The 15,149-nt window shown below is 44.8% G+C and overlaps 1 protein-coding gene across 6 annotated transcripts in view; it reads right to left on the bottom strand.

Annotated features, from left to right (window-relative positions):
* Positions 1-15,149, bottom strand: part of MSRA (methionine sulfoxide reductase A) — a 461,942-nt gene that overhangs the window by 263,023 nt on the left and 183,770 nt on the right. For 4 of the 6 annotated variants that reach the window (XM_074991478.1, XM_074991475.1, XM_074991479.1 and 1 more), the window contains exon 2: positions 8,912-8,980. The exons of the other annotated variants lie outside the window; for them this stretch is intronic. In XM_074991478.1, the coding sequence (XP_074847579.1) occupies positions 8,912-8,980 (69 nt within the window). The remainder of the gene's footprint in view (positions 1-8,911; positions 8,981-15,149) is intronic. 6 annotated transcript variants of the gene reach the window in all.

Here is a 15,149-nt window from a genome sequence, read left to right as displayed (position 1 = left end):
AGTGATGGTGGACGCGAGGTAAACGAACTCGTGGACGACCTCTAACATATAGCTGTCACTGCTGATTGATGGGGATTCAGCAACATCCTGACCGAGTACATTTGTCTTCTTTAGGCTGATGGTAAGCCCAAAGTCCTTGCACGCTTTGGAGAACTGATCCAGCAGTTTTTGAAGTTGGTCTTCTGTGTGAGACACTACAGCAGCATCGTCTGCGAATAGCATGTCTCTGTTGAGGACTTCCCGCACCTTAGACTTAGCTTTCAGCCTTGCAAGATTAAACAGTTTCCCATCAGATCTTGTGTGCAGCAAGATGCCCTCTGTTGAAGATCCAAAGGCATGCTTCAGGAGGAGTGCGAAGATCCTGAACAATGTCGGAGCAAGCACGCATCCTTGTTTGACGCCGCTCCTGATTCTGAAAACATCTGATAATGCGCCGTCATATTGGATGGTTCCTCTCATGTCTTCGTGGAACGACTGGATCATCTTGAGTAACCGTGGAGGACAGCCTATCTTGTGGAGCAGTTTGAACAGACCATCCCTGCTGACCAAGTCAAAGGCCTTGGTCAGGTCGATGAAGGCTACGTAGAGTGGCTTCCTCTGCTCCCTGCACTTCTCCTGCAGCTGCCTTAGAGAGAAGACCATGTCAACGGTAGACCTCTCTGCGCGGAATCCGCACTGCGATTCGGGGTACACCCTCTCAGCAATAATCAGATATCAGAAATGGCAATATACAAAAACCCATAGGAGAGCACTTCAATCTCCCGGGCCACACAGTAGCAAACTTAAAAGTAGCTATCCTACAGCAAAAAAATTTCAGGACCAGACTCCAAAGAGCAATTGCTGAGCTACAATTCACCTGCAAATTCGACACCCTCAGCTCAGGCTTAAACAAAGACTGTGAATGGCTGGCTAAATACAAAAGCAGCTTCCCCTCCCTTGGTGTTCACACCTCCAGATTAACTGCTGGTAGTAAGCCTCACCCTTCCTGACTCAGCTAACCTTGTTATCCCCAGCCTTGCTCTGGCTTATTTATACCTGGCCCTGCAGACTTCCATGACCAGCATCTGATGAAGTGAGTATGTGCTCACAAAAGCTCATACTCAAAACTTTTCTGTTAGTCTATAAGGTGCCACAGGACCCTTCGTTGCTGTTCTTTGAGAGATGCATCATTGCCTTCCTAATACCAACATGCTTTCTCTCTGCCTTGGGAGTCATTTGTGTTTTCAGACTCTGTGAGCTAGGAAGAAGGAACTGAGGTTGTTGGACGCAGGGATGTGCTACCTTACACCCAACAATGTGATCTGGCACGACAGCAATCTTGCACTATCCCAGTGGAAATGGCTTTGTCATACAGTTCCTCAGTTTGATTTAGAGGTGCCAAACTGTACAAATGCAAATGCAATAGAGGCAACTCCTAAAGAACAGTAATTAGTAGATATAACCTCCTTATTAATGATATCTAAAAGAAAATGTACGACTAAACCCATGATTGCACAGGTATAACCTGCTTTCAATAGTAATCCTAGTACTCAGGTATGTTTATATTTCCTAGTAAAATAATAGTATAAGTTGTCACATTTACACAGAGATACAAAAGATATTCCTCTTCTCTACTTGTGATATATAGCTCCTTCTATAACTCTAGTTTCTGAGAAGCAGCTTCACTGATGCCAATGCTGATTCTGTGTCATTTAGTTTTGCTACAACTCCTTGTTTTTATCCAGGTATTTAGAGAGAGTGTGCGGGCTGTAATTATTCCTGCAGGTCTTCTCATTACGATTGAACATCACATAGAGAGATTAAGCTTTCCTCAGGTTATTCCAATTCACTTAAAACAGTTACTCTATTTACCACGGCCCAGCTGTATATATGGTATACCTGCTGTTCATTACAATAAGGAAATGCTTCCTTATCTTTACCACTGTGGGAGTCTAGATTTCAAAAGTGACACACTTGTGGCAAATGCATTAATGGTAACCAACTCATGACCTGTTGACCTGTCTTGCATCAACCAATCAAAGAACACCTAGAATGGTAACACACAGTAGGCTCATAGTTACTGCACACAATCTCACAGGAGTTACCATGGACTCGTATAATGAAATCATTATGACACTTGAAGTGAGATGGAGAAGTGTTCCCAGCTCCTGCTGGTCAAGCAAATGAAATGATGGGAATCAAGCCTAGGGGTTGTGCATGGTAGACCAGAACTCATCCATTAAGTTGCTGTCCAAGCAATTTTCCTGTTTTTCAGGCAATAAAAGTTTTCAATGATTGAAGCATCTTGTCTGACGGATGTGGAGGTGGGAGGAAATCATTACAGCCCAGAAATCATCTGGCTTCTTGATGTTAACAAGCACTCCAGAACTAGAACAGTGAACAGTTATTAAAAACTCTCTTCTAAACAAATTATGTTATATTAACAAGGGAGGAGTGTGCTCTTTCTAATTCTCCCTTAGTTAAAACATCTGCTGTATCCAGACTTTCCAAGCAAAATGTTATGCTTAAATTATTTGATTTGGAAGGTTGAAATTCTTTGTGCAAGTTTAAAATTTAATCCTGATTGTCTTATTTGTTTATTTCTATCTACATACGCAATGCAATAAGTGCATACAATGTGATGTTCCCTGTTTCCAGAATACCATGTGACTTTTGTTATGGCATAGTGGTAAAAATTAAAATTTAGATTATAAAGCAAGAAGAGACCACTGCCATAATTTATTCAGCCAAATGATCGGCCAATTAATGAACCAGATAGGGGACTGTGATACCCCCATGCCAGAATGACTCTGTGCCCTCGGATCACACAGGTGACTATGCCATCTCAACTGGCCCCCCCAGCCACCCTCACCCCCTCACCCCCCAGCCACCCTCACGACCCTCACCCCCTCACCCCTGCCCCAGTTGAAAACAAACAGACAAAGGAATTTTCGCACCATTTCACCATTTTTCCAAAGCCTGCCCCTGACTCTGGCCACTTGCTGGAGTGCAACCCGGTGATGATAGATGCTGTCGGAGCAAGTTATTTCTGGGCCAATCTGCCTGAAGTACAGTAGGATAATAGCAAAGTTGAGGAAAGAGTTGGACAGTAAAGTTGAGGAAAGTGAAAACAACAACTAAAGCCAACTCCCTCCGGCAGGGAAAAGCCAGCAGCTCCCTGTACTCATGAATGGAAAGAAAATAATTTGTGGTGCACTGAGTTAGAAAAGATTTTTGGCTTCCCACTTCACTGCACAAGCACGTCCAACATAAGGCATGGAGCTCATCAGAAGATACTTGAGAGATCTGTGCCCTTGGATCACCCAGGTGACTGTGCCATCTTAACTGGTCTCCAAGCCACCCAGCCCTGAAACCAGCCCGGCCTGGTCAGAATGGTAAGACTTCTACCACAAACATCCTCTCTGAAAATATTGCAGGAACACACACACACACACACACACACACACACACACATTTAATGAGGGATGTCATGGTGGAAACTGGATGAAGAGCCAGTTGACAGGGTCCCTTCAGTGGCTTTCTCCTACAGGGGGACCAGCCCCAAATGCCAATGACTGGGCTGTACTGGGGGAGGTGGTTGCAGAGCCAGTTGAGGGGGTCCCTCCAGCGGCTTTCTTCAGCGGGGAGGACAGCCTCTGGCCACAGCCAGCCCCTGGTAATCTTTGCCACGGGTGGGAAGACTTCCCCCCCAGCAACAGACAGCCCCTGAAAATCTTTGCAGTGGTGGACAGACTTCACCCCATTGACAGGCAGCCCCCAGAAATCTTTCCCATCTTTGGAGACTTCACTGTATGCAAGCCAGGCAGCATTGTCTTCACTTTACTGCAGACATATGCTTTCATTGGGTCAGGGGCTAGCTACGTGATATGGTTGGGCAGTGGATAGACCCCCAACTGCACGGCGCCTGTCAGAGAGGAGGGGCTGCCCTTGTACAAATGTGAACCGCAGAAAACAAGTTTCTCAGTCTCTTGTACAAACATGACCCGCACAGCCTAGGTACCATGTGGGGCAGTGGGTGGTACCAATGCTGAAAAAAAAATCTCGGCTTTTCCTGCTATACTCTGCACAGGGAAGAAGCCACTGCCCTGTGTTGGGGCTATTTTTTCATGGGTGGATGCAATCACTGTGCTGATAATAAAGAAATGAATTCAAAATGGGCTCACGGGCCCATTTCAATCACCCAGGTTCTCTTTGATAAGTCGTGGGCATTCTGTTACTGACTTCCTTCAAACCTGGAGAGCAGCAGAGATGGAAGCGGCCAGAGTGGACAACCTTGGGGCATTGTGGGATGCACATGGGACACCTCTAGAGGCTAATAAAGTCAGTTTAAGGAAATGGTGTTTCCATACTAGCATTAATTCACCCTTTTAAATTTGAACTTTGTGCTACACCAACTCGCATGCTGGATGTAATAATATGGACCTTACCCATCCCTAAGATCGGCATAACGGTATTTACAGTGAAGACAGTGACATTGCAAAATCAAGCTAGCTGCCTTAAAATCGACTCTATGATGTAGCGTAGACATAGCATTAGGCTGCGTCTATACTACGAGATAAAATCAAATGTACTAATATTAATTTTGTAACTCTGGAATTTATAAATTTGATTTTGACGATCTTCACCTTCCCATGTGCTCCTCACAAAGTCAACTTATTGTTGCCACACTCAATTGACAAACATCGACGGCTGCAGCAGTGCATTGTAGGAACCTATCCCACAGTTCTCTCATCCCCGTAGCATTCTGGGTATGCTCGCTGGTCTTTGACATCATCTTCCCACATTGCATTTTCCCCATTCCCCTCCCGTGCTACTTAAACATCCATTTTTCCTGCTGGAAGGAAGGAAAAATAGGACATCCACAGAGATGGCAAAAAAGTCAGTTGAAATCCCTTTCTTCTGTAACTTAATTCCCAACTGGCCATCCACTGACTTTTCCCCGCCCACCCACCCCCATGATTGCATCCAATCCCTGAAAATAATACAGGAACCTTGAAAAGCTTGAAGTAAAATATGATAGGAAAGTTTCTGAAGAAGAGTTACTGGGGGAAGGGTCTTTGGCTTTCTGGTGCACTATAAGGCTTCTGAGCACAGGCTGTGTTCTCAGCTGACCATCCACTGACTGTCCCCCTCCCGTGATTGCATCCAATCCTTCAAAATAACACAGGGATAGACTTTATTCTCAAAGTTAGAAGAAAGAGGACAGAAAAGACTAGGAAAAAAGATCGTTGTCTCCCCTCTGTGTAGTGACACAGCCATTGCCAACACAAGGGATGGCGGTGAAATCTCATTCACTGAACTCACAACAGAAACAGGAATCTCAATTGGGCCTTCACTTCACCCTGTGATTGTAAGGGGATCAAAGCGTGAAGACAGATAGGAAATGGTATGAATAAGATTTTATAACCGAAATATCAAAGCAGCAGGTGCTGGCAATGGATGGCAAGCCCCTGAAAATACTTCTGACAGGTGGGAGGGGTGCCCTGTGGTCTGCAGCTGCAGAGCCGTTTAAAAAGTTGAAGTAGTCCCCCAGACTATCTTAGCCAACAGGGGAGACTTCCTCTCGGTGGCTGCAAGCCCCCAAATATCTTAGCCACTGGGGAAGAATTCCCCCTGATGGCGGAAAGGCCCTGAAAATATTTTTGGTGGGGGGCCAGTTGAAATAGTCCCCCCAAAATATCTTAGCTGATGGGGGAGCCTCTCCCCTGGCAGCAGCAGGCCCCTGAAATTCTTTCCTGCCCTTGAAGCCGTAATCACATGCAAGCCAGGCCATAGTGATGCCTGGCAGCATGGTCAGCACCGAATGGCAGGCACGTCCGTTTATTGGGTCGTGGCCTACCCACATGTTGTGGCTGAGTGCAGGGAAGACCCTGACTGTGTGGCACCTGTGCAAGAAGGAGAGAGGTTTGTGCACAAATGTCATAGGCTGAGAAGAAGTTGCTTGGTGCAAGCACCACTCCCACAGCAGCCTTGTTGCCACATGGAGCGGCAGGGCAGCAGCTGGTACGGGCAGCACAGAAAAAAATAACAAGTATAGAAACAGAACCACGAATTCTGTGCAGGGGCTATTTTTAATGGGTAGACATGCGCACAGCGCTAATAGCCAAGAGACAAAGACATTTCTCAGGTTCTCAAACAAACATGAGCCCACAGCCACAGGCTTCCTTGCCTGATTTGAAATTCATGGTCTTCTTGTTACCTAATTCCTGCACACCTGAGAGCAGCGGACGGAGCAGAGCACTGAGGGGATGCTAATAAATTCGATTTTAACACGTGGCACTTCCACGTTGGCCTTTAACTGAACTTTGGAATTCGAGCTTGACACTATACCCGTCAAGTACTGACAGTCTTGGAATATCGATATTAGTGCTCCCTAAATTGAGTTAATGGTATTTACAGTGAAGCCAGCCATATGGTAATATCGAGCTAACTGCCTTAAATTCGAATTTATCTTGTAGTGTAGATGCAGCCTTAGTTAACCTCCCATGAAGAATAGCAAGGATATCCCATACTGGTCTAGAAACCATTTATGTAACACTTCATGTTGAAAGCATCTGGCTGTGTGTTCTCTTTCCTTGATAGGTGTATGGCTAGTGGGTGAATGTGAGACAAGAACACCAGGGTCACAGATTCCTTGCTTCCATTGACAGGGCCCAGAAGTGTGCTCAGCATTTTGATAATGTGGTACATGGCCACGGTATTGACTGTGATTAGTACACAGTGTTCTATTGATGGGTGCAAGGTCTTTAGCACCCATTTTACAGCCCTGAGTCCCAGAATGTTGATGTACAGGGTGAATTCTCAGAGGTTCCAGTTGCTATGAAAACAAGATGTCCTGATGACCAGCTTGCAACCCAGGGTGGTACCCTTTTGCAGTGACAGTAACCATAAGGGATGGTGAAGTAAACACCACTTCTTGCAGATTTTTTTCCTTTCATCTCCCATCAGTGAAGATGTTTAAGCACTGCAGGGACATCATTAGCTTCATTTACAGACACTGGACATTGTCTATGCAATGAGATGCTACCCAATGTTATAGGGACTTCATTTGCAGATAAGCAAAAGGTGTAACCTAGGTTGAAGACGTCAGGAGGAACTGCATCATCACACTGGATCCATGAGACTTATTTTTAAGAATCTTCTTTCTGAGGAAAAAGCTCTGTCTTAATTGGAGTGTAGGAGCATGCCTGTAAAGGTGATCCTCTGCCTGGGCATAAAAATAGGACTTCCCTCAGTTGATCACCAACTCAAAGGACTGCAGGAGGTGCCATGATCATGAGGGTTAGCCAGCAGCTTGGGAGAAAAAGGGTTAACCTCCTTAGCCAGGTGAGGTTGGCCTATAGGAATGTAGGTAAGAATTGAATTTTGGCTCTTCCCTCTTCTGTTCTCTGTCTTTTTTTTCTTCTTCTTTCCAGCCATGAGGGAGAGAGACACAGAATATCTCCTTCCAAGAACAGGCCCTCCAATCTTCTGTAAGTAGGGTAAAGTTTAGATGGATCCGTTAGGCTTTATTGTTTTATGGTTTGGGAAGTGGGGTCTGATGTCTGTGCATTTTTTAGAAACATTCTTTTACTCTCTTTGTAACTAAGTTCTAGGCCCATGGTGGAGACTCCTCATGTGTTTTACTTTGTGACTCTTCCATCTAGTCATGAGGCTTGCAACACGAATATTGTTGTAATAATGAAAGTTCTCTCTTTTTCTTTTTATTAACCTGGTATTGGTTAATGTTTGTGTCCTGGTTTTTACTTTTGGGGCTGAGATTTCCCAAATAGCCTCTCCCTGGTTTCCTCATTATTACTTGGGTGGTGGCAGCGAATTTTATCCACAAAATCTAAGGTTTTTAGGATTTTTGGGGGGGGAAGTTTATACCAAAACCTGGTAGATAAGGTTTTGGAGGTACTTTTGCTGGCCCCCACTTCTGCATTTATCTTGCTAGAGTGGGGAAGGAGCCATGACAGGAGGTCAAACATATACTGAACTGCATAGGAGAGACCCTGTTGTGAGCTAGCTTTTAGAAGCCAAGTTTGTAAGTAAGGATAAATGAGTATGTCCTTGCATTTAAGATGTGCTACAACTAAAGGTCTTTTCTGAAGACCTTTAGTGCAGTGAGCAGATCTCATGGGTGGACATAAAATTGGAAAGATCACTTTTCAACTCATGAGAAGTCAAGTGAATTACTCACAAAATAAGACACTATTACTGTGTGAGTATAGGTATCAGAATCTGTCCCTTAGGAGGGAAGGAAAGAGTCAACTGACAAAGCTTTGCAAATAAAGTAGATAATACGACAAACATTAACTGAAGGTCTAGACCAAGGTCATAAATCACCTCCAGAATTTGTGTAAAACACTGAACTATGTCACAAGGTCGAGAGTATGCAAATTACCGCTACTCTGTGTTTATACAAAACACTTGAAATAAAAGGATTAAATACACTGTTAGCCAAACAAAGGCAAAATATTTGTGATACCCACTTTCTCACTCATCTCACTAAGAAACCAAGAATTTTCTGTTGGTTATCATAATTAGAAAATGGCTATACTAGTCCAGATTGAGAAACCCTAATGAATGTTGCTGAAATCAGGAAGTTTGGCAGGCTCTCTGGCTACGTCTACGCAAGAAGCATACATCTACAGAAGTTACTGTCAGAAGAGATGTTCTGACAAAACTTCTGTCAACAGATCACATGTACACATAAAAGCTCTTTTGATCCACTCTATTGACAAAAGGGCCCCGGGATCAGCTACACAGCTTTTTTGTCGACAGTTTCTGTCAACAAAACATATTTTGTGTGTAGATGCTCTGTGAGTTTTGTTGACAAAACCCAGTTTTGTCTACAAAACTCTCTAATGTAGACATAGCCTCTCTCTCCACACAGTTTACAATTTTTCTTTCACAAATGGTATCTCACCAAATAAAACCATCTGTGTTCCCTCTGGGAAAGGTTCCACTGTTCTGTTTCCATTGACATGATGTTTAGCTGGAAGACAAGAAAAGTACAGTAAATTTCAGTCCCAGACCAGGGATTTTGCTGGAATAAAAGAGATCAATTCTGCCCTGCTGTTGCCTCCAGACCCTGCCCCTGTGCTCCCCTCCCCACTAGCGCTCACAGCTTCCCAACCCTCTCCTCCCCTCAAATTTCCCAGCACCACTTCCTGGCCCCAGCCACCCTTCCCCAGCCACAGCTTCCCCACACTGTGACTTCCCACCTGGCCACAGCAATGAGCCACCGCCAGCCACCACTGCCTGGCTTGGGCTGCCACTAGCCACTACTCCCAGGATGAGGGTCTCTAACTGCAACTCCCGAGCCCAGGCTCCCTGACTGCTGCTGGCCCCCCTTGCTGCCAGACCAGCTGTGACTGCCCTGCCCTGGGCTCGGGCTGCTGGTCTAGCTGCCCCCTCCTTCTCCCAGCCCCAGCACTCTGTGGTCCTGGAAGATGTGTTGCCGGATGAATGAATGCCGGATTTGGGAGTTTTAACTGGTATAGTTAATGGCTTACAATAAATAAGACAAGAACTCTTTTTGCAAAAAGGTAAGAGAGTGAGAAAAACTGGGTTTGTCATGGGAAAATAGCTTGAACCCTCTCCATAATAACTGTGCAGTAGTACACGTTAAATCCCCAAGTGTGGCAAAATAGCACTCAGTGCCTCTGTGGAAAATCACATATATCCAGCTGCAAGATCAGGACCTTAGACTGTAAGGTTTCCGAGCAGAAAGCCGGCATGCTTTGTTTGTAAACCTCCCTACACACCTTCAGTACTGTATAAATCCAGGGTTGTGAGTTCAATCCTTCAGGGGGCCATTTAGGGAGCTGGGGCAAAAGAGGGATTGGGGGAAGGGATAGTGCTTGGTCCTGCCAAGGGGGCAGGGCACTGGACTTGATGAGGTTCCTTGCAGCTCTATGAGATGTATGTGTGTAAATAAGACATACTTGGCAATAATAAGTTTTAATGGGCATTATAAAGTTTTTTTTTAAAAAATACTTTTTTTCCAAAGAACTCTGGGTGAACTCAAATCACTTAATTTATTTTTAATTTAATTTTCTGTGCTGCTATTATATACAAGCCCAGAGAAAAATTAGTGCTCCATTAAATTAAAAAAAAAAGTCCATTAAGTTATATTCCTGATAAAGGCATTGCCACAAAATTAACAGCATTTACTGGACCTATTAAATTAACAGAATTCATTTTCTATTGAGTCACGACAAAAGCCTGTATTTTTTTAAATATTAACATTAAAGCTGTTTACTTCGCACATCCATCTACTTGCAGCCATGAATTCTTTCGTTGCTACTTCTGAACAAACGAAAGTTACATCAAGAGCAAAATTCATAGTGTAAAGAGTGTTATGCACTGCCTCGGCTGCAAAATTCACTTTCATAGAACTCGAAGTGACTAATGAAGTTGAGGGCCTCTATTTGAGGGCCCCTCTGGAGATGCTGTAATCATATCCGACTTTTAGAAAGTGCTGAGTGCCCTCCCTTTGGCACTGGCACTCTGAGGCAGCCCACAGGGCCCATTCTTCAAACAAGCCTGACTTTGGTTAAAACCACAAGGGATGTTTTTTAAAAATAACATGGTGTAATTTTTCTTTTCCCTTGAGTGTTTGAGTTGTTAGCAGGGGAGCTGACAGCAGGACAGGGCCCTGGGCAAGGTGTGAGGGGCCAGCTCCACACTCCTAGAAGGGGTGGGTCATTAGGCAGAAGGGGAGGCCAGGGCAGCCGTACCTCAGCTCCATCTGGACTATGGCACACTGCTCCCCGCCCCCATAACCCATAACATTGTCTGGAGTGAAGAGGGCAGGGGGATAGAAGAGGGATAGCTCAGTGGCTTGAGTACTAACCTGCTAAAGCCAGGGGCGAGAGCTCAGTCCTTGAGGGGGCCATTTAGGGACCTGGGGCAAATAGATTTAAACAAACAAATCTGTCGGTGATGGTCCTGCTATGAGTGCAAGGGATTGGAACTGATGACTTAAGGTCCATTCCAGTTCTGAGACAGGTGTATCTCCATAGGTTTACTTATCACCACACAGCACTCCAGGAGCATTTACAGGGTGCTCGGGTAGTTGCCTCCTTTGTTCTCCCACCCATGGGCAGACCTGGCTGTTAGGGAAAACTCAGGATGTGTTTTCAAGCTCATCTCAGCATCCACACAGGCCGGTAACTCAATATTCCTTTACATCGCACCCAGGTTCTCACTAAGCCAAATGAAGCCAGTGAACTGGCACTTTTAACTAGAACTGCTATTGAGGCTCACAAGATGTTGATCTTCCTGGCATGTCCAGTTGGGCACACAACAACAGAGGTCATCACCAGCTACACCTGAAACGTTAGCTGTCGTGTTCCATGAGGCCTATCGGTAACAACAGCATGTCGTAGTTACTCGAAACAGAGATGAAGAGGGAGATGTGGTGCATAGGTTTTATGCTGGTCTGAGCAAATGGGTGAATTTCACCTTATGCTAGTAAAGCAGGAGTGAGGGAGGCTGCTTGATCTAATAAAGCTTCTTGACTTGTAGCTGCCACATTCTTGCATTTTTTAAGGTCCAAATTTAATTTGAGGATCTGATTTTGTATATTTTGGGGGGGAAAAAGAACAGGAAAATGATACAGCAGGAAAGTGTCAGAGTCATCGCTTCTGTGATGACTGACCAAGTTTAGAAGAAGAGACAATTATCAGCAGTCTGAAAACTGATGTAGCAACAAAATAACCTGTGAACTGCTTTATGAGAAAGTGAGGAATTCACAGAAAAGTTCCTCATGGCAGGATTGGTAACCCACTGCGAGACATACAGGTTATCAGGCCTGATCATCCCCTACCGCTATCTCATATAACACTTTTTACTGCTGTGCACCAAGATACAGTATATAATGGAAGGAAGTGGTTTTCTTCTGAGCCTTGTGAAGGAGAAGGTCTCCAATCTCAATTTCCAATGAAAGACTGCAGCCTTTAGACAAAATGCTAGTTTGTCAGTGTAATGAGTGTAATGTTATCATTTAGTGTCTAATGACTGAAGTGTCTGAAAATGTCAGCAAAGAAAAAGATCTCCAAGTCACAAGGACAAAACAAAACAGCAACAGCAGAAAAAGGACACCAGTGACTTTGGGTAAAATTTTAGCACCTATCACACATGAAAACTCAGTGCTAAAGAGATGAAAATAATTTCACTTGTCATTACTTTCTAATCAGATAATTCCATCCTAATCTATTCAAGCATCTTTATTTCAGTAGCAAATAAGCTACATGTTTCTCTTTTCTGCTACTTGTACTCTAGTAATACAAGTACACTGAATGAAGCCTGCATGATGTGTTGAATTAAATGGTGGTAACAAATATATTATTCAGGTTTCCACATATCCATTTGCCCCATTTTTATGAAACCAAAACTCTGTGTATATATGCTCTTTGGTTCAGTTTGTTTACAGGCTGTAGGTGAAGAATAGCTGCAAATATTACAAGAGGTTTTTAAAACTTTAGTGTTCTGCTTCCTTAAGCTCTTTTAGGCTTACAAACCATGAAAAAGATTTTAAAAATGGGGGCCTAAACTTAGACAGCCGCATAAATGATCTGATTTGCAAAGCTCTATCACCCAGCAACTTCTATTGACTTTGATGAAAAGCTGCAGTTGCTCAGCACTTCCAAAAATCAGACCACTTATTTATGTGCCTACATGCGAACTTGGAAGCTTAATTCCAGGCACCTATTTCTAAGAATCCAGGACCATGTACCAGAGGAGAATCAGAGGAATTAGGGATCAGTCTTATATTCAGGAAAGCACTTTTATTCTTATGCTTAAATCCATCTGTATTCAGGAGAGCACTTAAGAATATGCTTAACTTTGGATATGTTCTTATGTACTTCGATGGGACTCAGGTGAAGGTGTAACTGCTCTCCTGAACTAATTGCTTTCGTGAATTAAGGAAAAAAAATGAGAAAAGTGGCTAGCTAGAAGAAGCACTAAAGGATCAGTGAGACAGCAGGAACCCAATGCACTGGGACTATCTGTACTTTAGGATGTGCATACCGAGAATCTTTTGGAAACAAATACAGTCATGAGGAGGTGCATGAGGATTTATCAATAAGTGGAGCTGGAGTCTAAGGCATGGAGTTTACATGGTCTTCCTTCGGTTTGATTTATTTTGTTTTTCCTTCACTGTTTTAATGTGTGAGCCCTAATTCACTTCCTTCTTTACAGAGCTTTAAGGGACAGTCCATTTTATTCAACACACTCTCACATACTCTATCCTTCCAACTCCCTGTTTCAGGTCACCAGCCTCTTAACCAATGAGGCCTTGAAAAAAACAGCTTTGAAATTCATACATCAGATGCACCACACTCAGCTGCCATAAGGTTTGCAATTTCACGATGTGGAGCACTTATGTCTCCCAGCATCTGAGGATGTTGCTCTTAGAAGGTTCCTTACTCCCGCTGCCCAGACTGTTGAGCAACTTAGAACCCCGCAAACTCCCCCTGGAGCACAAGACCATCAGGTCAGCTCTGCAGTATTATCTCCCTTTTCTCTTTTTCACTCTAAAGCTGTGTCTACACGTGCATGTTACTTCGAAGTAGCGGCACTAACTTCGAAATAGCGCCCGTGACGGCTACACGTGTTGGGCACTATTTCGATGTTAACATTGACGTTAAGCGGCAAGACGTCGAAGCCACTAACCCCATGAGGGGATAGGAATAGCACCCTACTTCGACATTCAACGTCGAAGTAGGGACCGTGTAGTCGTTGCGCATCCCGCAACATCGAAATAGCGGGGTCCTCCATGGCAGCCATCAGCTGAGGGGTTGAGAGACGCTCTCTCTCCAGCCCCTGTGGGGCTCTATGGTCACCGTGGGCAGCAGCCCTTAGCCCAGGGCTTCTGGCTGCTGCTGCCGCAGCTGGGGATCCATGCTGCATGCACAGGGTCTGCAACCAGTTGTCGGCTCTGTGGATCTTGTGTTGTTTAGTGCAACTGTGTCTGGGAGGGGGCCCTTTAAGGGAGTGGCTTGCTGTTGAGTCCGCCCTGTGACCCTGTCTGCAGCTGTTCCTGGCACCCTTATTTCGATGTGTGCTACTTTGGCATGTAGATGTTCCCTCACAGTGCCTATTTCGATGTGGTGCTGCCCAACGTCGAAGTTGAACGTCAACGTTGCCAGCCCTGGAGGACGTGTAGACGTTATTCATCGAAATAGACTATTTTGATGTCGCTACATCGAAATAAGATATTTCGATGTAGCGTGCACGTGTAGACGTAGCCTAACAGCGTTAAAGCATTTTAATTATGGTTACCAATAAACTGTCAACCTTTACCAAGAACTGTCTCTCCACATCATCACAGAAACCACAGGTATTCCATCCTACAACTTTAAGGAAATATTTAATATCTTAGCTACCATCTTATGGTAACTGACTTAAGTGTTAACTTTATAAATGGCAACTGGTATGCATTAAGCAATGTAAGTCTTTACTAATTATGACCCTCATATATTGTTACAGATTAGACACTAGGCCAATGGGGCCCCAGAAAAAAACACAGGACCCTAGAAGAATTATGGCCCACGTGCCCTGACCTGTTTCTACCAGTGCCCTTGCCAGGGAGCGGGGTCAGGCTGCGGGACTCACCCCATTCTGCCTGCCCAATGCTCCCACCAGCGAGTAGAGGAAACCCTCAAACCTGCTCTTGACAGGAGCTCGGGAGGCAAGGAGTGACTACATGTGGAAGGCACCCCACAAGAGCTTTATCTGCCTCTGCTTGCAGCATACAACACCTGCCAGGAAGCACCAATACAATTTATGGTTCAGCAGAAGTTGTTAATACCAGTATGCTGCTATGGGGGGAATATAACGAGAAATCCTGTGGCATGAAGGCGGTCCGGTGTCAACTTCTGGCACTGACCCGACAACTCCTGCAGCTGAGCTGGTACCAGACGTGGAGGTTATCGTCTCCTTTGGACTATATCAGTAAAGCCAAGAGGGGGACACTGGTGTCTGGGCAGCCCAGAGTCTCCATAATAAGTGCCCAGGCTAGCACCCGGAGAGGTACTCCGGCATCGCTGAACAGCGTTGCATCAACACGGGAGGCAACAGATCCAGTTATAAGCTCTTGCTCGACGGCTGTAGAGAACGAATGCCAGGGGTTGCCTTCGACGGTGGGAGAGATC

Source organism: Carettochelys insculpta, chromosome 3, assembly GCF_033958435.1.
Source record: "Carettochelys insculpta isolate YL-2023 chromosome 3, ASM3395843v1, whole genome shotgun sequence".
Lineage (NCBI taxonomy): Eukaryota > Metazoa > Chordata > Testudines > Carettochelyidae > Carettochelys > Carettochelys insculpta.
Note: the sequence above shows the minus strand (reverse complement) of the source record. Positions and strands in the feature narration are given on the sequence as shown.